Source organism: Rhincodon typus, chromosome 9 (genome assembly GCF_021869965.1).
Source record: "Rhincodon typus isolate 14 chromosome 9, sRhiTyp1.1, whole genome shotgun sequence".
Classification (NCBI taxonomy): Eukaryota; Metazoa; Chordata; class Chondrichthyes; order Orectolobiformes; family Rhincodontidae; genus Rhincodon; species Rhincodon typus.
The window spans coordinates 50,820,794-50,843,357 of NC_063340.1; the positions used below are offsets into that span (position 1 = coordinate 50,820,794).

Genomic DNA, 22,564 nt, shown 5'->3' on the forward strand with positions numbered 1-22,564 from the left:
CCAGAACTCTTGAAATAATCACAACTACGGGTAATAAAAGCAATGATGAGGGGTTCAACAGCAGATGGGGTTGTTGCAAAAGCAGAGATGGGTGATGTCACAAAGATACAAGTAGACAGAATTAACGACAAACCAGATGTGTTTAGAAACTCATCAAATGTAACACAGAGGTTGAGAACAGTCTGTCTCAACTCAAACAGATACCAAAGAAGGGGAATGGGCAGGAAATGGAATTTGTAGCAGGAACCAATAACAATGGCTTGGGTCTTCCTAATATTTAGTTGTAGGCAATTTCTACTCATCTGATACTGTATGTCTACCAAGCAGTTGGACAGCGAAGGGACCGAGTGAGGTGACAGTAAAATACAACTGTGTTGTCAGGATGCAAATGAAACCAGACCTGATGGCTGCAATCGTACCCCGCCCCCCCACCCACGAAGTCTGAATATTGCGCGCTATTTCGTCACAGACTATGTCAATGTCACAGGAGTCTCAAATAGTGGTGAACAATATACAGTTATTAGCAAACGTCACCCCACTTTTGAACTGATGATGGAGCTACTCATGAAGCAGCCAATGATGGTTGGTGTTAGGACACTACTCTCAGGAACTCCTGCAGTGATAACCTGTGGCTGAGATTGTTGACTTTTAACAACTACAATTATTTAGTTCTGAGGAAGGGTCACCGGACCCGAAACGTTAACTCTGTTTTCTCCTTCACAGATGCTGCCAGACCTGCTGAGCTTTTCCAGCAACTTTGTTTTTGTTCTTGATTTACAGCATCTGCAGTTCTTTCGGTTTTTACAATTATTTCCTTTACGCTTGGAATGACTCTAACCAGTGGAGAGCTTCCTGGTCAGATTCCCATTGACTCGAGTTTTGAAAGCATACCTTGAAGCCACACTTGGTCAAATGCTGCCTTGATGTCAGATTTGTGAGTATAGGTTAGAGTACCTGAGAAGAATGCATTTTAACAATTTCAGCCAACCTGGGGCCAGAAAGGAAACAGTGCGTCAGCAATTGGAAAATGGTGGCAGGAGAAGGATGTAGACTCACAGATAAACAAGCTCAGAGACACAATGAAAGATAGGGGTCAAAGTAGAGAAAGATGCAAACTCAGCATAATAACAGCATGGTAAAAAAAAGCTGAACCTTTGGGCTACAGGAACGATGAAAGGAAGAAAGCAGCAGACTCAACTAAATAGATAGTCTCAATCCCAGTCAGAAAGAACGCCACAAGACGTGCAACAAAACACTGAAAATGCTGAAGCTCTGAAACAGAAACAGAAACAGAAAGTGTTGGAAAAAAAAATCAGCAGGTCTAACAACATCTGTGGGGATAAAAACAGCTGCCAAACTGGAGACAAAAACAGTTTTGCCACTTACACACTGTACAGGCTCCTGAAATCAACATTACATTCAACAACTTGAAGCCTTGAATTCTCCTTCATTTTCATTTCCCCCTGCCGCTGCTCCCACGCAGTGTCTTGTTTTTATGGTTTTGCTTTCAACACAACTGATCTTTCTCTGCTATGAACAATTTCTATTAACACCGATACTGTAAACTTCAAAACTTTAACTGTTCAGGAATTGAAAGAATCAGTAAAAACTCTTTCTGGAATAAACTGGTTCCTGAGATGAAAGAGACAAGGAGAAACTTATAAAGGAATTAAAAGAAACATGCTAATTAATCAGTGTGGAGCTGGAGGAACACAGTAGGCCAAGCAGCATCAGAGGAGCAGAAAAGTTGACGTTTTGGGTCGGGACCCTTCTTCAGAATTGGGGAGGGGGAAGGGAGCTCACAACTAAATAGAGAGAGGAGTCGTCAAGCTGAGGAAGGTAGGGGAGATAGTGATAGGTGAGTGCGGGTAGAGTGTGATGGGGTTTGGTCATGAGGTGGGAGGGGCGGATAGGTGGGAGAAAAGATGGTCAAGTTGTGTCAGGTCAAGGAGGTGGGGATGAGAGGTAGGGTTGGTTATGGGATGAGGCCATGGGGAGATTTTGAAACTGGTAAAATCCACGCTTAGGCCATTGGGCTGTAGGCTCCCGAGACAGAATATGAGGAGCTGCTCCTCCAGTTTGCAGGTGGCGTCATTGTGACACTGGAGGCGGCCCAGGATGGACCTCTAACGTATCCATCCTTACCACCCTCTGGTTAAAGAAACTTGCCCCTCACATCTCCTTTAAGCTTACCCCCCCACCCTTTTGCCTTAAACCTCCATCCCCTAATAATTCACATTTCTACCCTGGGAAAAGGGCTCCAACTCTCCATTCTATCCCTATCAGGTTACCCCACAGCCTCACACATTCAAGTGAAAACAAACCAAGTTTGTCCAATCTCTCCTCATAGCTAATACCCTCCACACCAGGCAATTTCCTTTTTCTGTACCCTCTCCAAAGCCTCCACATCCTTCTGGTAGTGTGGTGACCAGAACTATACAATATTCCCAATGTGGTCTAACTAAACTTTTATACAGCTGCAACATGGCTTGCCAATCTTGAAACTATGCCCCAAATGAAGACAAGCATGCCATATACCTTCTTGATTACTTTATCCACTTGAGATGCTACTTTCAGGGAACTGTGGATCTGTATGCTTAGATCCATCTGTACGGAAAAGCTGCTAAGGAATCTGTATTTACTGTATATTTCCCTCCTGCATTAGACGTTCCAAAATGCATTACCTCACATTTGCCTGGATTAAATTCCATCTGACATTTCGCCACCCAAGCCTCCAGCCTATCTTTATCCTGTTGTATCCTCTGGCAATCCTCCTCACACTCCGCAGTTCCCCGAATCTTTGTGTTGTCCTCAAACTTACTAATCAGACCACCTGCATTCTCCTTCAAATTATTTATATTTTATTTATATATATTTATTTACATAACATATATATTATAATCGGCATATAGAGGATATATATATCCTTTAATAAAAAAACTGAAAACAACAGAGGCCCCAGCATTGATCCTGCAGAACACCAATGGTCATAAATCAGTAGTTAGAAAAACACCCTTCCACTTCTACGCTCTGTCCTCTTTGAGCAAGTCAGTTCTGTATCCATCTTATGAGCTCACCATAGATACCATGTGACTTCACCTTCTGATTCAGACTGTCATGAGGGATCTTGTCAAAGGCCTTGCTAAAGTCCATGTAGACAACATCCACCACCCTGCCCTCAGCGATCTTTGTTACTTCCCCAAAAACCTCAATCCAGTTTGAGAGACATGACACCCAGCACCACCACTCCCACACACACAAAGCCATGCTGCATATCACTAATAAGTTCATTTTTTCCAAATGTGAGTAAATCCAATCCCTAAGAATCTTCGCCAATAACTTACCCTTCATTGACCTAAGGCTCACTGGTCTGTAATTTCTCAGACTATCCCTGTTGTCCTTCTTAAACAAAGGGATACCATTAACTATTCGCTAGTCTTCTGGGACCTCTCCTGTGACTGAAGTGGATACAAAGATTTTCTCTCCACAAATTCTCCCAAATTTCTGAGTTTCTCCATTTCTTGCTGTTCTGATCCTTAGATTTGTTGGAGGTGAAAGTGGAGGAGTCAGTGTTAGAATTACAGGGAATTAGAAAGATGATTTGTTGTAGCAAAAAGTAGTTGGAAGTTATAATGAACAGTTTTAACAGAGAAAAACAGGAATCTATTGTGCTTTATGTGGTCCTGCCAGATCTGGCAACACAGCAAGTGTCCACCATTTGTGTTGAAGCTTGTATCTTATAGAAGCAGAAATGTGACCTGTACAACTGCGAATTGTACAAAATCCACATCTAGATGGCGCAAAGAGCACAGTGCAAAAATAAAGCTCGCACCATTTGTAAGCAATGCTAGCTGCTGCCCTGTTTAGGTTAACTGAGAACAATACTTTCTTACTTTGATCTGAAGTCACCTCTACATGTTTATGAAGCTTCTTCACCCACTATCACTTCTATTACCCTCCTACAGTCAGGTGAAGGAAATCCTGATCTATCAATTGCTCACTTGTAAAATTCTTAAAAGTTACTAAAAGTATGGATTCACTCATTCATACTTACTCAACCATCACTGTGACCTAAGTATTTGTATGCCAATATATGAGCTTAATCTATTTTTAGGAGCTACAAAGTTTGCTTCTGATACCAATGCAATGCTACAGTGGATATTATCTCAGAGTGAATCTCAAATTGTTTAAAATGCACTTACAGGTTTGTACTTAATCAGTTCTCTGTCCAGTCCAACAAGAATGTGAATCACAATGAATACCAATAGACAGTGGCTTTTCATTGAAATATGACCCAGAACAGATTCGAACAAAAAAGTGGATGACACCAATTATGGGCACAGGTCACATACCATTTTCACTATTTCAGGATAGGCTTGTTCAAGAAGCACACCTCTATTTGAGGTGAGGAAATCCACCAATTCATTCAGCGTTGCTCTTTTGACCTCTTTACCCTTTAAGTCTGAAACAGAGTCCATGAAATCAAAAATCACGCAGCACTGCTGGAGTTTTTGACAGAAGAGATCATGCTGTTCAGCGTTTGGAGCATCTATAGACAGAGAAAAGATACACTCATTAAGCATTTTGGCATTTCATTTCTTATCTGTTTTCCAATCAAACTTGGTTACATTTGATACTTTAGCAGCAATAGTACTGCACTGTTGTGAACACTGATCATAATTGATTACAATATGGCTTGGTCCAATATGACTAAATCCAGCAATTAACTTCATCATTAAAGGGCCTAGATTTTCTAAAGGATTACTTTAAACTCATATTGCTTTTCTATTGTGTAAGCAGAACAAAATCTACAGGGAATTCAACTGACTTATCTTTCAAGCCACAACAAAATTCTTTGGACGATACTTTCTGATTTTGAGGCCATAGGAACGAGTGTGGGCAAATCAGTCTTTCAATGAAATCCAGTTGGGGCTCATCTAGTGTCTTGAATCAATTTTACACTGCATCCTTATTTTTATATTCAATGGTCCAAATTAAAACGCAAAGATTATCTACCATTTCATTAATGTAACTACTTACACTACATTGGTATCTTTAAAGACATGTGTACTATATATATTGATGAAAATGAAGTCTGGAACTGATCAAACCTTACTAATAGCACTATCATTCAAATTCCAGATAAATGCAACTATTATAAAACTTGTCATATCCATTAACTTTCTTGAAAAGAGAAATACTGCGTGCAGTTAAGAATCAGAATTCCATGATGACTCCAACCTCCACAGGTAACATCATAAGCAGCTTGATTAGACAGAATGAAGTCACTAAACATTCTTAACAGCTATTTATACAGGCCGCAATTTTGCCAAAATCTCAAAGCAAGGAAATTTTTAAAAATTACAGTTGTAAACACCATACCTTCATTTCAAAAAGGCTATTATTACAGAAGCTTTTTTTTTTAAGTTACAGCAATATACTAGAAAACTAAACAAATATTTAAGAATGAGTAATTAGAAATTTAGGGATCTGTAAGGTGAATCTAAAATCCCCGGTTTGCAAACATAGAATTGAAGCCACATTTTCTCAGGGAACTTTTTTTTTTAAAAAGTAATTTCTGCAATTAGTTCCTGACAGCTCAGTGCAACTCTGCAATCTTTGCAGAATTGCTATTTAAAAGATTTGCCTTTAATTTTCAAAATTATAACCAATAAACAGAAAATGCAACTGCTTACATGCCAGAAGAAAACCTGCTCTTAGGCTTACAAAGATGCACATTCCAGGTTTGCTCTTTTTACTGAAGCATAATCTTTCATTTTGAAGTGATATCAGTGAAAATTGTAAACAGGCTGTGCAGTTTCAAAAATCAATAGCACATGAACAAATTAAATTTCATCACATGCTCTGTGATATTGTGAGGCAGATGTATTGAACCAACATTTTTTAAAAAGTCAGACATTGTTATCCAGGAGCTACAGTTATGCATATCTTAAGTTTAATTGTTTTTCATTCACTGGGTTTAGGTGTAGTTGGCAAAGCAAGCATATACAGCCCATGCTATTTGTCCTGAAGATGTAGTAGTGACTTGCCTTCTTGAACTAATATATAATATAGCTCATGTAGTGAAGGTATGCCCACAATGCTATTTGCCAAGTTGCTCAATGAAGTAACAATGAAAAACTATAGAAGTCACAACAGTGGGTGACTATTAGGGAAATGTGAAGTTGGCAATGTGCCTGCTGCCCTTTTTGATTTTAACATATATAAGTCATAAGTTTAGAAACCTTGGTGAGTTGCACTGTATCTTGTACATTTTATGCATTCCAGCCACAGGCACCAGTTAAAGATGATGGAGAGGGTGTTGAACATATGCATACTTTGCCCTGGATGAGAAGAAGCCTCGGGAGTTTTGTTGGAGCTGCATTCATCTAGATAATGACAGGTCATTCCATCACACTACTGGCTTCTGTCTTATAGGTGATGGACAGGCTTCTGTCTTATAGGCTTTGGACAGTCAGGAGCCAAGTTATCCATTGTACACCATTCTAATCTCTAAATTTCTTTTGCACCCACAGAATGAGTGAGTCTAGTTAGATTTCTGATCAATGGTGACCTCAGGATTTTAATGGGGCAGATTCATTAATGGCAATGCCACTAAATATGGTTAGGCTCTCTCTTGTTGGAAATGGTCATTGCCTAAGTCTTATGAGGTGTGCATGATATCAGCTTAAGTCCAGAATTGTTCTGGTCCTGCTGCATGTGTGCACAGATTGTTCCATTAATCAAGAAATTGCAAGGTATGAATAGTCAGTGGACACACTCACTTTTGTTGGAGAGAAAGCGATTGCTGAAGCTAAAAATTTTTGGGTCAAAAATAATGCTGAGGAAGTCATGCACCAATATCCTGAGACCAAGATGACTGCCCCGAAACAAGCATTATCTTCTTTTGTGCCAAGCCTGACTCCAAACACAGAGACCTTCCTCCCCTTTCCATTAACTTCAGTTTTACAAGGACTGAATGCAACACATCAAATTCTGCCTTTCCTCACAGCTGGATTTCAGCTCTTTTGTCAATGCTTGAGCAATGACTGGATTATTAGGAAGTTAAGTGCAATGTAACAGCACTGTTGGCAGTGCCTTGCATCAGGTTGCTGATTAAGAGTAGACTGATGGACCAGTAATTGACTGAATTGGATTTGACCTGCTTTTTGTGAACAGATCATACCCAGATGATTTTCACATTGTTCAATAGCTGACAGTGTTGTAGCTATAATGGAACACCTTGGTCTGAAATGTAGCTTGTTCTGGATTACAGTTCTTCAGCACTACAGCCAGGATGCTGTCATGATCCAGAGTATCCAATGACCTAAGCCATTTCTTGTTACAGGTGGAATGAATTGACAGCACAGATTGTCATCCGTGATGATGGGGGCTGTAGGAGAAGGCTAAGGTGAACATTGTCTCCAAGGCTTCTGGATGAAGATGGTTCAGATTGACTTGTTCAATCCATAATGGTGCAGCCCAATTCGAGAATGGAGACATTCATCTTGACCCATGCCAGGTATGATAGTGCTAAAAGAATAGTTTGTCCACTACCTTCACAACCAGATGCAGCAGAACAGCAAAACCTTGATCTGATCTGTTGGATTGCTTAGCTTGGAACTGACACATTAATCCCACCAATTAGCATGTAGTCAGTCCTGTGTTTTAACTTCACTGTATTGTACCTCATTCTCGGACAGATCTGGTGCTGCTCCTGCCATGCTCTTCTCAAACTCATCAGTCAGTTTGGTCACCTGTATAGATATTAATTACGGAATGGAGAATATGCCAGATTAAAATTTGTAGTGGAATACAATTCTGCCCACCATGCTTTGTGGGCGTCTATTTTTGAGTTGGATTAACACATTAACAATAGGAAGATTAGTGAGGAAGGAGCCAAGTAGACTTATTTTCTTCTGCTAGCTCTCTCAGCACGTGTGATTGTGCCAATTTGGCAATTATGTCCTTTACGACTCAATCACTAAGGAGGTTTCTAAACCATGCTTGGTAAAGGACTCTTAGGATTTCCCATCCATTGTGTGCCATTATTTCCTTTGATGCTTCTTACTTGTGGTATCAATTATGCTGGAGAAGAGCAGGAGCACTCTATCCCAACATTGACCTTGCACCATCAGGCTTCATGGGGTTTAGAATGTTGAGGATTGCCAGGAACATGCACTTCAGATTCCATTGTACTCCACCTCTGTGGATCGGTCCTGATGAGACAGCATACATCCTGGAGAGGAGCATAGGATGCTGGCTGTTAATATATTGGATAGCCTGTGGCACAGTTGTTCCAATTTTGGCTGAAGTACACAGACATTAGCGAGGAATGTTTTGCAAGATCAATGAAGATGTGTCTCATGCTATCAACAATGTCTAGGTTGAAGCTATTTACTTTTGTTCTTATTATACTGTTTTGTAGTGATTTGACACACTGTAAATGTTACTGCATTTCAAATGCTAACTTATACCTTCCATTTGTCGTCGGCTTTAATACAATTATTCAGTTTATCCAAAATGCAATTAGGATTATAGTCTGTAGAAAACGTTGTGGAGGTTTTCCGAATGGATTATAATATTAGACTAATGGCCATAAATAAAATTTTACTCATTCTTAGAAGAAATTTTGAACTTGGTCATATATATAAGAATTCATAATCCCTTTGCAAAGTGACAAAGAACTGTCAAGTGTTATAAAGCAGAGGTCGGGGCTCATCTGAGAACTAAAACCGAAACACCCAAAGAGGAGTACCTCACCCAGAATTTGTAAAAGGAATGTGAGAAGTGGTGTAACCAGCTTTTAAGCAACTTCTAGTGGTTACATAAAATAAATCCCTGACACTCACTTTAAAATCAACAAGTAACAATTTATTTATCTAACAGTGAACAAATTAACTAAACTATTAAAGAAACCTAATAAATCCCCTCCAACTACTAACTATAATAAAGCAAGCTTTTAATGGCATGCTGTTCCAATAAATAAGTCCCACTTATATAAAAAATACAGAATTTAGTCTCTCAAAATTACAGGCAGGTTACATGTCTTCCAGAATGTTCTGTGCCTCTTCTGTCAGGAATATTAACTCGTTGTGCTGTTGGTACTGTTATTTAGATAGTGCTTTCTCGAAGACATAGAGGAGACTGAGACAGCCAGCAATTCTCTCTTGAGAGCTGAGGGCTGCTAGCTCTGGCAGATGTCAGTTAGCTCTGGGGCTTTTCGCAACTGCCTGTTCTTTTTATACCCTTGATGATATATCAATATTTCTTAAAATAGAAGTAGTCTTATGTTGTCAAAACCATCAGGTTTAAATTTAATTGGATTTTGGGGTCTAAGTGCCTGGTTCAAATTTATTGCCTAAATTCAAAAGCCTGTTCTGTTGGTAAAAATTGCTACTTGGCCTGCTAACTGTACAGGGGGTCTGCTTTCACACGTGTTCCGGCAACACGAATTGGCTACAACGCGACTGACAAACAGGGGAACACTATTTCTAAAACTTGAACCTTGTGTTGGCTATTACGCAATTCCATCTGAGCACAGAGGAGTACGTCTTGACATCACATGTGGATAGAAGATCACATGAAACAGCAATCTGGGACCATCCTTCTCACCATAAAAGAGAAAGCCTTATCAACTTATGAAGATGTAACAAAAAAAGCTGAAAATCCTGCAGATGTGCATGCCTTTAGTGCTAGCAGTGGTTGGTTTGCTGGTTTTACAAACCGGTATGCTTTTCATAATGTAAAGTTATGTGAAGTTGCCAGTGCAGATGAGCAGCATGTGATGGCATTTCCTCCCATAGTATAGAATTAAGTGACAAAGAAGGTTACAGTTTAGAGCAAATTTTCAATTTGGCAGAGACAGGTTTATACTGGAAGAGAATGTCATCAAGAACCTACATTTCCAAGAATGAAGCACACACTCCAGGCTTTAAGGTGACAAAGGATTGCATGACTGTGCTGCTGGGAGCCAATGCCAGTGGAGACTTAAAGCTTAAGCCTGTGGTTGTGTACTACTCTGCCAACCCACGAACCTTGAAAAGGTTACCTTAAGTCCACTCTAGGCATCTATTTTAGGTCAAGCAAAAGAGGTTGGATGACAAGGCAATTTTTTTCTGACCTTATTGTTGATGTCCTGGAAGATGTTTTAAGAAAGTGTCGCATGAAAAAAAATCTGTATTTCAAGTTTCTCCTCATCCTGGATAATGCACCAAGCCATGCTCCCATTACTGGTTTGATGTTTTCAGAAAGTTAAGTGCTATTGCTGACCCCAAACACAACCTCTCTCCTTCAACCCATGGACAAAGGTGCAATAGCAGCTTTTAAAGCTTATTATTTAAGGCTCACATTTAAGAGGCTGACTGCAGCCACTGAGGGGGATAAGGACACTGTTCTTCAATTTTGGAACAGTTTTAACATCAAGCATGCAATTGGAGGCCTAGATCTTTTTTCCCAAGATTTTAAACCCTTTGATCCGTTAGAGGAGCTCCTAAGAATCAAAGAACATTGTGTTGATCTTGCAAAGCAAGTTGAATTTGAAGAAGTGGAGAGTGAAGATATTGAACAGCTGCTTGAGTCCCACTGCGAAGACCTCTCTACAGCTGATCTACAACAACTTGTCATGAGGGGGGAAGTGCAAGCAGGACACAGCGCCACAAGAGCTTTCCACTTCTGTTTTATTGTCTATCCTGCGGGAATGAGAAGCAGTGCAGCTCTTAGAGAACAACAATTGCAATGCAGAACGTAGCAGGGTAGCAGTTTGTGGAATAAGATCTTATCTTCACAAAAGAAGAAAAACGGCAAAGCAGCAAAATCTGGATGTCTTTTTTAAGCCAACCCCAAGAAACAGTCAGAAGATAATGAACCACAGCCATCCACTTGTGGATTGACTATTTTTCACCCTTACTTTGCAACTACAACTGCACCTGAAGGTGGTGGTGATGTTGATGATGACGACAACCTCGACAGCAACGGCGACAACTCTCAGCCCCTGCATTTACAACACAGCAACCTCAAGACCTCCTCCCCCCATCAAGTCACCTTGACATTTTTTCAAGATAAGGTGTTAAATTTACTTTTACTTCATTATTAAATATGAATTAAACATTTATTCAAACTGTGCTATCCTTTGTGTTAGGCTTTTGAGTGTTTTTTTTTGGTGGTCTGCCTCTAACCCCACTTTTCCTATAATCCCATGGTGGTTATTTCGATAGCCCGATTTTCTATAATGTGATGATGTGCAGGAATGCAACTATCACATTATAGCAGAACCACCTGTACAGCCTTTCAATACAAATGTTTCAATTTGGGTGTACTTGCAAACTTTCAAGCTGCTGCTCACAGCAATCAATTTTAAATCTCTAAGCACAGAAAAATCTCTTCCCCCCTCCCCTAGCATTTTACAAACAGCAAATTCTAACTCCCTACCTCCCAATCCACAAGTACTCTACCCTTCGCAACACAAGGGGGAAGGTGAAACTTTGCATGCGAATATGTCAACAGGAATAGTTTGGACACAAAAGACACAAAGCAGATCCAGAGCTCTTGTGGCACTACCACGAGTGTCCACCTCTGAGCCAGAAGGCCCAGGTTCAAGTCCCACATGCTCCAGAGGTGCGTCATAACATCTCTGAACAGTTTGATTAGATATATTTACAGTAACACCTAGTTTTGATGCAAAAAAAGGACTCATACGGCTCACATGGTGCAATGGTAGTGTCTTACCCTCTGAACAAGGATGCCAGAGTTCAAGTCCCACCTACTCCAGTAATATAGTAAATACATCTCTACACAGGTTGATTAAAAAAAGCATATCCATTTGCCCCTTCCCTCTCCCTTAATTTCGATGGTTTGCATTGCCCATAATGGGTTTTGCTTGTAAATATTTAATGGACTACACAGGCAGTTAGTAATTCACGAAAAAACAAAGTCACGGTGATTTTGGCGGTGGAAAAGTTGCTCAGTTGCGGGAGATATCACTTGAGTATATAAAAAGCAGCCAGGGAACCCAGGCTCAAGTCGCACCTGCTTCAGGAGTGTGTAATAATCTCTTAATAGGTTAATTGGGCAAAAAAAAAAGCAGACCCAGTGGACTCGTGGCGTAATGTAGCGTCGCTACACCTGAACTAGGAAACCCGTGTTCATGGCCGACCTGCTCCAGAGGTGTGTCATGACATCTCTGAACAGGTTGATTAAAAAATAAAAAATGGCAGACCCAATCTAGTGATGGTTAATAGTTTAAGAACAAAAATAAAGTCAGTGATTAGGTGGTGGGAAAGCCATTTAGTTGCATACTATAACAACTCCCGATGTTAAAAAAAGCAAAAAAAACAGAACCAGTAAGGCTCTTGTGGTGCAGTGGTAGTATCCCCACCTCTGAACCTGGAGGCCTATGTTCAAAAAAATGAAAAGAAGCAGATCCAAATTGCCTGTAATGAGCTTTGCATGTAAATATTTAATTGGCTACCCAGATAATTTATTGGTGGCGGTTAATAGACAAGAACAAAGCAAAAGTTAGTGATTTGATGGTGGGAAGCCATTCTATTGCATTTACAGCATTTCTGGATATAAAATAAAACAAAAGTGGACCCAATGGGCTCTTCTGGTGCAGTGGTGATGTCTCTACCTCTGAGCCAGGAGGCCTGAGGTTCAAGTTTCACCTGCTCCAGAAGTGTGTAATAACATCTCTGAACAGGTCATTTAGAAAAATAAAGCAGGTCCAGGGAGGGTTCCTGTGGTGCAATGGTAGTGTCCCTACCTCTGAGTGAGAAGGCCTGGGTTCAAGTCCCACCTGCTGCAGAGGTGTGTCACAACATCACTGAACAGGTTGATTTAATAAAAATAAAAGCAGACCCAATGATGGTGATTGGAATCTGAAGCCGCGAGGTTCCAGAACAGGATGGGAAGTTTCTCCGTAATACAGTAAGGAGCAAGAACATCCATGTTGCATTTCAGGTCAGAGTTTGCCCCATGGATGGGTCTGCAGAACTGTCCGTCCTGGGCTGTATACCATGTGTAGTGGCTCTATTTTGGTGTTCAACAATAAGTGATGTTTCTTTACAGACGGTTTTCCTGAGTTATTATATTGGTGGCGAGAGCCAAGGCAAGTTTCAGACAGCCTTGTTTCTCAACAAGCTCATTAGGACCGTGATGGGGAAATACTGAAAATGCTACTTTTGGGAAACTGGAACCTTATGATGCAGGTGTGGAGGACTGGCTCCAGTAGACAGAAATAAAAATACTTTTTTTCAAGCAAACAGGATAGAAGGCAACCACAGGCAAAAGCTCATCCTCCTAACTGCTTGTGGGGCTCCAACTTTCAGCATCATTAGAAGTTTAACATACCCTGTAGTCCCACAGTCAAAATCTTTCATGAGCTGATAGATATGGCAGCGGACCACGACAACCTCAAGCCAACTGTTACACTACTGCACTACAGATTTAACACAGCACATAGACTTCCTGGGGAACCAGTCAGTAAATTCTTGACGAGACTGCGGCATTGGTGGAATACTGGAGTACAGGTTAGCATTTCAGGAAAGGTTAAGGGATCACTCAGTTTGTGGAAGAAATAACATTGCAACCCAAAAGAAGCTACTGAGTGAACCAGATCCGGAAATCAAGAAAGCCACAGAACTAACCCTTTCATGTGAAAGCAGAGTAGAAGGGGCTGGGGAGTTAAGGTGGCATCATCCCTCAACTTTTGACAACGCCCATGCCACACAGCCAAGACCCCAGTGGATAAAACTTGCTGCTCCTGTTTGTTGCCAAGGAATGGTGATTGGAATCGGAGGCCACAAGGTTCCAGAACAGGATGGAAAGTTTCTCCACAATACAGCAAGAAGCAAGAACATCCATGCTGCACTTGTGGTCAGAGTTTGTCCAGAAAAGGCTACCAAAACAAGCGAAACAAGTACCACCCAGGTCGAACTCAAAATCACTTCAGGACATGACTTTGCAAATAAACCCAGGGACAAGAAGTCAATACAGCTAAATTGCATCACTGCTCCTGAGGTGGTCCCAATTAAGTTAAAATTTCAGGTAAATGGCCACCTTCTAGACATGGAGGTAGACACAGCTGCATGTATTGATGGGGAGCAAACATTTAGGAAACTCTGATGGGACATCTTGCCTTTAAGTCTGCAAGACAGCAAGGCTAGATTGGCCAAACACTGGGGAGGCCTTACGCATGACTAGGACCACTGTGATTCCCGTTACACATGGGAACAGACAGTCCGACTGCCCTTAAAAGTGGAGTAAAAGCCAGGTTCCAACCTTTTGGGAAGGGACTGACTGCAGAATATCCACCTGGATTGGCAATAGATCTTAAAATAAGTACTGGCAATCGATACGAAATCATTCAGAAATAACCTGAAATGCTCCAAAAGGACCTCAGGAATATAAAAGGGGCTGTGGCCAAGATTTATGCAGGCCCAGACGCCCAACCTAAACACTTCAAGGCACAGCTAGTCACATATGGCGTACTAGCATAAGTAGAGGCTAAATGAGTTGTAACAAAAATAAATCACTTATTTTTGCAATAGCCAAATCAGAATTTCAACAAGACAATTTTATCCCTCACTTGTTCTTTAATGCCATAATTACCTATGCCAAACCCAGGTGTGTTGTCAGATATTTTCACCCACTTACAGGATAGCAGCCTGTGCTATTTCTTTGTTGGAGCTATCTAATTGGTCCCATATATTGCTCTTTGATGATAGTCATGTAGTTTCTTTTTTGAATTTCAAATATTTATCTAGATTCTTTTTGACAGTTATTATTTCTCCTGTTTGTACCACGCTTTGCAAATTGTTTTGATCTGATACGATTTGATTGTCCAAACTTTTGCTCATGTGGTCTCTGGTTCTTTTGTAAATTATCTTAAATCAGTGCCCTTTCACTACTGATTTTGATATTACGGAAAACAGTTACTTATTTAACAGACTCCTTCATGATTTATCTTGTGATGTGCTGAAACTGGAGCAGTCAAACCATGGCAGAACTCTAAACCATCTTCTAAGTCGATGGCAGCCCTCCTAAAGTGCAGTGGTCACGGAAATGAAAATACTCCAACTGTTAACCTAATAGCACAACATCCTCATTTTTGTGTTCTGTGACTCAATTTGGAACTCCAAGGATCCCTTATCCTTCTTTGATAAAAGAGATAACAAGGTGTAGAGCTGGATGAACACAGCAGGCCAAGCAGCATCAGAGGAGCAGGAAAGCTGACGTTTCGGGTCTAGACCCTTCTTTACTTGTTCTTCCACCTTCAAAAGTGTGTGTATGTATGATTCCATCTAGCCCTGTTTCTGCATCCTCTTTAAAATTGTATATTAACTTTGTATTGCCACTCCTCATTCTTCTAATGAAAATGCATGAGTTTACACTGCTGCTTTCAATTTCAACTGCCAGTTGTCTCACCAGCTTGTCTACATGCTTTTCAAGTTTATGACTATCCTCCTTACAGTTTGCTAGATTTCCAAATTTTCAGTCATCCGCAATCTTTGAAATCATGTCCGATTTATCTCGGCTCAGTTTATTAATTTATTAACAAACAGTTGTGATTTCAAAACCAGTACTGGACCATGGGAAACATCACCATATTGCTTGTCAGACAGCAGGGTGCAATCAGCCACAACCAATACTGCTTTCTGTCGTTTAGACAATTGTGTATCCATGTGGCTACTGTCTCTTCAATCCTATGGGCTTCAATCTTACTAACAGTCTATGTGTGCTACTTTATTAAGTACCTTTGCAAAGCCAACATTTAGAATATAAAGATCAACCCTCTGCTATTTTAAAGAGCTTAATCAAGTTAGTCAAACAAGATATGCAATTATCAAAACAGTTTTGACTTTCATTTGCTATCCAATTTTTTCAAGTGCAAATCAATGGAGTGAAGGTAACAGATATGCCAAGATACTTCAATTACAGCAGCATTTGGAGGAATAGTAGACAAAAGGAAAACAGATCAATTTTCATCAAGAGTCAGGTGAGCATTCTCAGATCTTCAATTGAACCATGCAGTCTTAAAAGGTTATATAGTTCATTTAGATTTATTCATTATCCACATTCACCACATATTGAAAATAGTGTAAGAGCTTCTCCCTATAGCTCAAACCCTCCAAGCCTGGCAACATCTTGTAAATCTTCTCTGAACCCTTTCAAGTTTCACAACATCATTCCTACAGAAGGGAGACTTGAATTGCACACAGTATTCCAAAAGTGGCCTAATCAATGTGCTGTACAGCCGCAACATGACCTCCCATTTGGCTGTCAATTAGTGCTCCCAAGACCCTGAGATTGAAACTACCAGCTCTCAGGCTTAGCTCCCTGCTAACTGAGTAGAAACCATGCATGAGGCAGACGTCCGGACACAATGCAAACCGTGCCCATCTATTAATGCAAATGTTAAATGAGGGTCAACACATACATGACACACGTTTCATCAACAGTACTTGACTAAAAGTTGTTTTACAAAACTTTCAGGGGCTTATACAACTGCTGTAAATATTGATAATTCTTAAATTTGACCTATTTTTGTATCACTTGGGAGTTTCATAGAATCCCTAGTGTGGAAACAGGCCCTTCGGCCCAACAAGTCCACACCGACCCTCAGAGCATCCCACCCAGACCCATCCCTCTATAAACCCACCTAATCTACACATCCCTGAATACTACGAGTAATTTAGCATGGCCAATCCACCTAGTCTGCACATCTTTGGACTGTGGGAGGAAACCCACACAGACAAGGGGAGAATGTGCAAACTCCATAGAGACAGTTGCCCAAGGGTGGAATCGAACCCAGGTCCCTGGCACTGTGAGGCAACAGTGCTAACCACTGTGCCGCATCTGGATGGGTATTTGAATAGGAAGAGTTTAGAGGGATTTGGGCCAAATACTGACAATTAGGACGAGATTAACTTACGATATCTGGTCAGCATGGACAAGTTTGACAAAAGGGTCTGTTTCCATGCTGTACAGCTCTAAGACTCTATAACCCTTTAGTAACATATTCCCTCCAAATAGAAGTAACCTTTGTAGCTGTAAACTCTGTTGCCTCATATTCTGGGAACAAAGAAACTGGTTTACACTATAACCAGTTGGAATGTATCATCATCTTCTCTGGAAGTCCCTCAGGGTCAAGGATGACTCATTTCCACTTTTTGGGGGGCCTGTGGTGGTTGAATAGTCTATTCCTCAATGTGTTTTAAGAGTGTGACACAGAACGTTTAGAAAGTAAATGGGAAAATTGGACAGAGACAACATAGATTGAAGAAAGAAAATACACATTTAACAAACTAGTTTTTTTTGTGGATGTTACTTGTAGTATCGACAAAGGAGACCCAGTGGATTTGGACGTATTTGGACTTTCAGAAAGCTTTTAAGGTCCACACAGGTTTATAAATAAAATTCAAGCATGAGATTATCGTTTTCTGGCATGGATTGAGAATTGATTAATAGACCAAAGTCAAAGTCAGAATAAACGCTCTCAGGATGGCTGGTTATTACTAGCGTGACATTGCAACTGTTCATATCTACGAATGACATAGGTATGGAGGCCGATTGCAATATTTCCAATTTTGCAGACAACACCAAACTAGGTGGAAATATAGGTTATGAGGATGATGCAAGGAGCTTTCAGGAGGACTTTTACAGGCTAAATGAATGTGTTAGGAGGCTAACAGGAAGGCTAGGAGGCTAGGTATCCTGACTCCCTGTTCAGCATCCATCTATAAAGATCAAGTCAGGAGGGTGACAGAATACTCCCCACATTCAAGAAGCTTGACAACATCTGGGACAAACTGATTGGCACCACGTCCACAAACATCCACTTCCTCCACGCCTGACGGTCAGTAGCAGCAGTATGTACCACCTACAAGATGGACTTCAAAAATTCACCAAGGCTCCTTAGACAGTACCTTCTAAATCCATGACCATTGTGAACGGTTTTGGTCTCATTGTCTGGAAGACAGTGAGCAATTTTAATCCCCCTACTTAAGCAAATGTATCATTTCACTGGAGGCAGTTCAGAGAAGGTTCACACAGATGATCCCAAAAATGGAGGAGTCTTACAAGCAAAGGCTAAGCAGGTTCAGACTCTGCTCACTGAAGAATAGAAATTTAGAAAAAAAGGGGTGATCTCATTGGAACATATTTTTGGATCCACTTTTTGCAGCAGCAGTGGGAGCAGCGAGAGCGAGAGCGAGGTCCAGGGGGCTGCTGGGAAGGTAAGTTAATCCTTTAAAAAAAACTTACCTCATGGGATCTGCAGCCTCCATTTTTGCAGCAGCAACGGGAGCAGTGAGAGCGAGGACCAGGGGGCTGCAGGGAAGGTAAGTTAATCCTTTAAAAACTTACCTTGTGAATAGGCAGAGCGCACGCTGAGCAGGAGCGAACACAGGACAGCTGAGTAAGTGAGGTAATATATTTGGGTGGTTGCTTTACCCAAAACACTACTTAGGTAGTGTCTCCCACCCATCCTCCTCCTCTAACCAAAAAAAAAGGTTCTGAGCGCCAATTTGGTAAGGTTACTAGATTTTTTTTTTCAGAATTCAGAACAGTGGGATGGATGTTAGGGCAGTTGCATGCTCCTCCTGTAGAATGTGGGAGGTAAGGGTCACCACTAATGTCCCCTCTGACTTCATCTGCGGGAAGTGCACCCAACTCCAGTTCCTCGGAAACCGCGTTAGGGAACTGGAGCTGGAGCTGGATGAACTTCGGATCATTCGGGAGGCTGAGGGGGTAATTGAGAGGAGTTACAGGGAGGTAGTCACACCTCAGATACAGGAAAAAGGTAGATGGGTTACAGTCAGGGGACGGAAAGGGAACAGGCAGACAGTGCAGGGATCCCCTGTGGCCGTCCCCCTCAATAACAAGTATACCGTTTTGGATACTGTTGCGGGGGACGACTTACCAGGGGTAAGCCATGGGATACAGGTCTCTGGCACAGAGTCTGTCCCTGTTGCTCAGAAGGGAAGAGGGGAGAGCATTAGTCATTGGGGACTCCATAGTTAGGGGGACAGATAGGAGATTCTGTGGGAACGAGAGAGAGACTCGCAGTTGGTGTGTTGCCTCCCAGGCGCCAGGGTCCGTGATGTCTCAGATCGTGTTTTCGGGATCCTTAAGGGGGAGGGGGAGCAGCCCCAAGTCGCGGTCCACATAGGCACCAACGACATAGGTAGCAAAAGGGATGGGGATGTAAGGCAGAAATTCAAGGAGCTAGGGTGGCAGCTTAGAGCTAGAACAAACAGAGTTGTTGTCTCTGGTTTGTTACCCATGCCACGTGCTAACGAGGCAAGGAATAGGGAGCGAGAGCAGTTGAACATGTGGCTACAGGGATGGTGCAGGAGGGAGGGATTCAGATACCTGGATAATTGGGGCTCATTCTGGGGTAAGTGGGGCCTCTACAAACGGGATGGTGTACACCTGAACCAGAGGGGTACCAATATCCTGGGGGGGAAATTTGCTAATGCTCTTCGGGAGGGTTTAAACTAATTCAGCAGGGGGATGGGAACCTGAATTGCAGCTCCAGTGTACAGGAGGTTGAGAGTAGTGAGGTCATGAATAAGGTTTCAAGGTCGCAGGAGTGTACCGGCAGGCAGGAAGGTGGTTTGAAGTGTGTCCACTTCAACACCAGGAGCATCCGGAATAAGGTGGGTGAACTTGCAGCATGGGTTGGTACCTGGAACTTTGATGTTGTGGCCATTTCGGAGACATGGATAGAGCAGGGACAGGAATGGTTGTTGCAGGTTCCGGGGTTTAGATGTTTCAGGTAGATCAGGGAAAGTGGTAAAAGAGGGGGAGGTGTGGCATTGTTAGTCAAGGACAGTACTACGGTGGCAGAAAGGAGTTTGATGAGGACTTGTCTACTGAGGTAGTATGGTCTGTGGTTAGAAACAGGAAAGGAGAGGTCACCCTGTTGGGAGTTTTCTATAGGCCTCTGAAAAGTTCTAGAGATGTAGAGGAAAGCATTGCAAAGATGATTCTGGATAGGAGCGAAAGTAACAGGGTAGTTGTTATGGGGGACTTCAACTTTCCGAATATTGACTGGAAATGCTTTAGTTCGAGTACTTTAGATGGGTCAGTTTTTGTCCAATGTGTGCAGGAGGGTTTCCTGACACAGTATGTAGATAGGCCAACAAGAGGCGAGGCCACATTGGATTTGGTACTGGGTAATGAACCAGGCCAGGTGTTAGATTTGGAGGTAGGTGAGCACTTTGGTGATAGTGACCACAATTCGGTTACGTTTACTTTAGCGATGGAAAGGGATAGGTATATACCGCAGGGCAAGAGTTATAGCTGGGAGAAAGGCAATTATGAGGCGATTAGGCAAGATTTAGGATGCATAGGATGGAGAAGGAAACTGCAGGGGCTGGGCACAATTGAAATGTGGAGCTTGTTCAAGGAACAGCTACTGAGTGTCCTTGATAAGTATGTACCTGTCAGGCAGGGAGGAAGTGGTCAAGTGAGGGAACCATGGTTTACTAAAGAAGTTGAATCTCTTGTCAAGAGGAAGAAGGAGGCTTATGTAAAGATGAGGCGTGAAGGCTCAGTTAGGGCGCTTGAAAGTTACAAGTTAGCCAGGAAGGACCAAAGAGAGAGCTAAGAAAAGCCAAGAGGGGACGTGAGAAGTCTTTAGCAGGTAGGATCAAGGAAAACCCTAAAGCTTTCTATAGGTATGTCAGGAATAAAAGAATGACTAGAGTAAGATTAGGGCCAGTCAAGGACAGTAGTGGGAAGTTGTGCGTGGAGTCCGAAGAGATAGGAGAGGTGCTAAATGAATATTTTTCGTCAGTATTCACACAGGAAAAAGACAACGTTGTCGAGGAGAATACTGAGATACAGGCTATTAGACTAGACGGGATTGAGGTTCATAAGGAGGAGGTGTTAGCAATTCTGGAAAGTGTGAAAATAGATAAGTCCCCTGGGCCGGATGGGATTTATCCTAGGATTCTCTGGGAAGTTAGACAGGAGATTGCAGAGCCTTTGGCTTTGATCTTTATGTCGTCATTGTCTACAGGAATAGTGCCAGAAGACTGGAGGATAGCAAATGTCGTCCCCTTGTTCAAGAAGGGGAGTAGAGACAACCCTGGTAATTATAGACCATTGAGCCTTACTTTGGTTGTGGGTAAAGTGTTGGAAAGGGTTATAAGAGATAGGATTTATAATCATCTAGAAAGGAATAAGTTGATTAGGAATAGTCAACACGGTTTTGTGAAGGGTAGGTCGTGCCTCACAAACCTTATTGAGTTCTTTGAGAAGGTGACCAAACAGGTGGATGAGGGTAAAGCGGTTGATGTGGTGTATATGGATTTCAGTAAAGTATTTGATAAGGTTCCCCATGGTAGGCTATTGCAGAAAATACAGAGGCATGGGATTGAGGGTGATTTAGCGGTTTGGATCAGAAATTGGCTAGCTGTAAGAAGACAGAGGGTGGTGGTTGATGGGAAATGTTCATCCTGGAGTTCAGTTACTAGTGGTGTACCGCAAGGATCTGTTTTGGGGCCACTGCTGTTTGTCATTTTTATAAATGACCTGGATGAGGGCGTAGAAGGATGGGTTAGTAAATTTGTGGATGACACCAAAGTCGGTGGAGTTGTGGATAGTGCGGAAGGATGTTGCAGGTTACAGAGGGACACAGATAAGCTGCAGAGCTGGGCTGAGAGGTGGCAAATGGAGTTTAATGCGGAAAAGTGTGAGGTGATTCACTTTGGAAGGAGTAACAGGAATACAGAGTACTGGGCTAATGGTAAGATTCTTGGTAGTGTGGATGAGCAGAGAGATCTCTGTGTCCATGTGCATCGATCCCTGAAAGTTGCCACCCAGGTTGATCGGGTTGTTCAGAAGGCGTATGGTGTGTTAGGTTTATTGGTAGAGGGATTGAGTATCGGAGCCATGAGATCATGTTGCAGCTGTACAAAACTCTGGTGCGGCCGCACTTGGAGTATTGTGTACAGTTCTGGTCACCGCATTATAGGAAGAATGTGGAAGCATTGGAAAGGGTGCAGAGGAGATTTACCAGGATGTTGCCTGGTATGGAGGGAAGGTCTTATGAGGAAAGGCTGAAGGACTTGAGGCTGTTTTTGTTAGAGAGAAGAAGGTTAAGAGGTGACTTAATAAAGACATACAAGATGATCAGAGGATTAGATACGGTGGACAGCGAGAGCCTTTTTCCTCGGATGGTGATGGCTAGCACGAGGGGACATAGCTTTAAATTGAGGGGTGATAGATATAGGACAGATGTCAGAGGTAGGTTCGTTACTCAGAGAGTAGTAAGGGCACGGAATGCCCTGCCTGCAACAGTAGTAGACTCGCCAACTTTAAGGGCATTTAATTGGTCATTGGATAAACATATGGATGATAATGGAATAGTGTAGATTAGATGGGCTTCAGATTGGTTTCACAGGTCGGCGCAACATCGAGGGCCGAAGGGCCTGCACTGCGCTGTAATGTTCTATGTTCTGTACAGAATCCTGAAGGGACATAGCAGGGTAAACGCTAAGAAATGTCCCCCTCATGGGAGAGTCTCGGACTAGAAGGCAGAGTCTCAGAATAAAAG

General features: G+C 42.0%; 1 protein-coding gene across 1 annotated transcript in view; it reads right to left on the reverse strand.

Moving 5' to 3' along the window:
- Nucleotides 1-4,331: 4,331 nt before the first annotated feature.
- The window catches only part of LOC125484063 (serine/threonine-protein phosphatase 2A 56 kDa regulatory subunit alpha isoform-like), a 75,143-nt gene continuing 56,910 nt past the window's right edge, over nucleotides 4,332-22,564 (reverse strand). Inside the window, exon 2 of the mRNA XM_048601320.1 lies at nucleotides 4,332-4,549. Coding sequence (XP_048457277.1) covers nucleotides 4,332-4,549 — 218 coding nt within the window. The remainder of the gene's footprint in view (nucleotides 4,550-22,564) is intronic.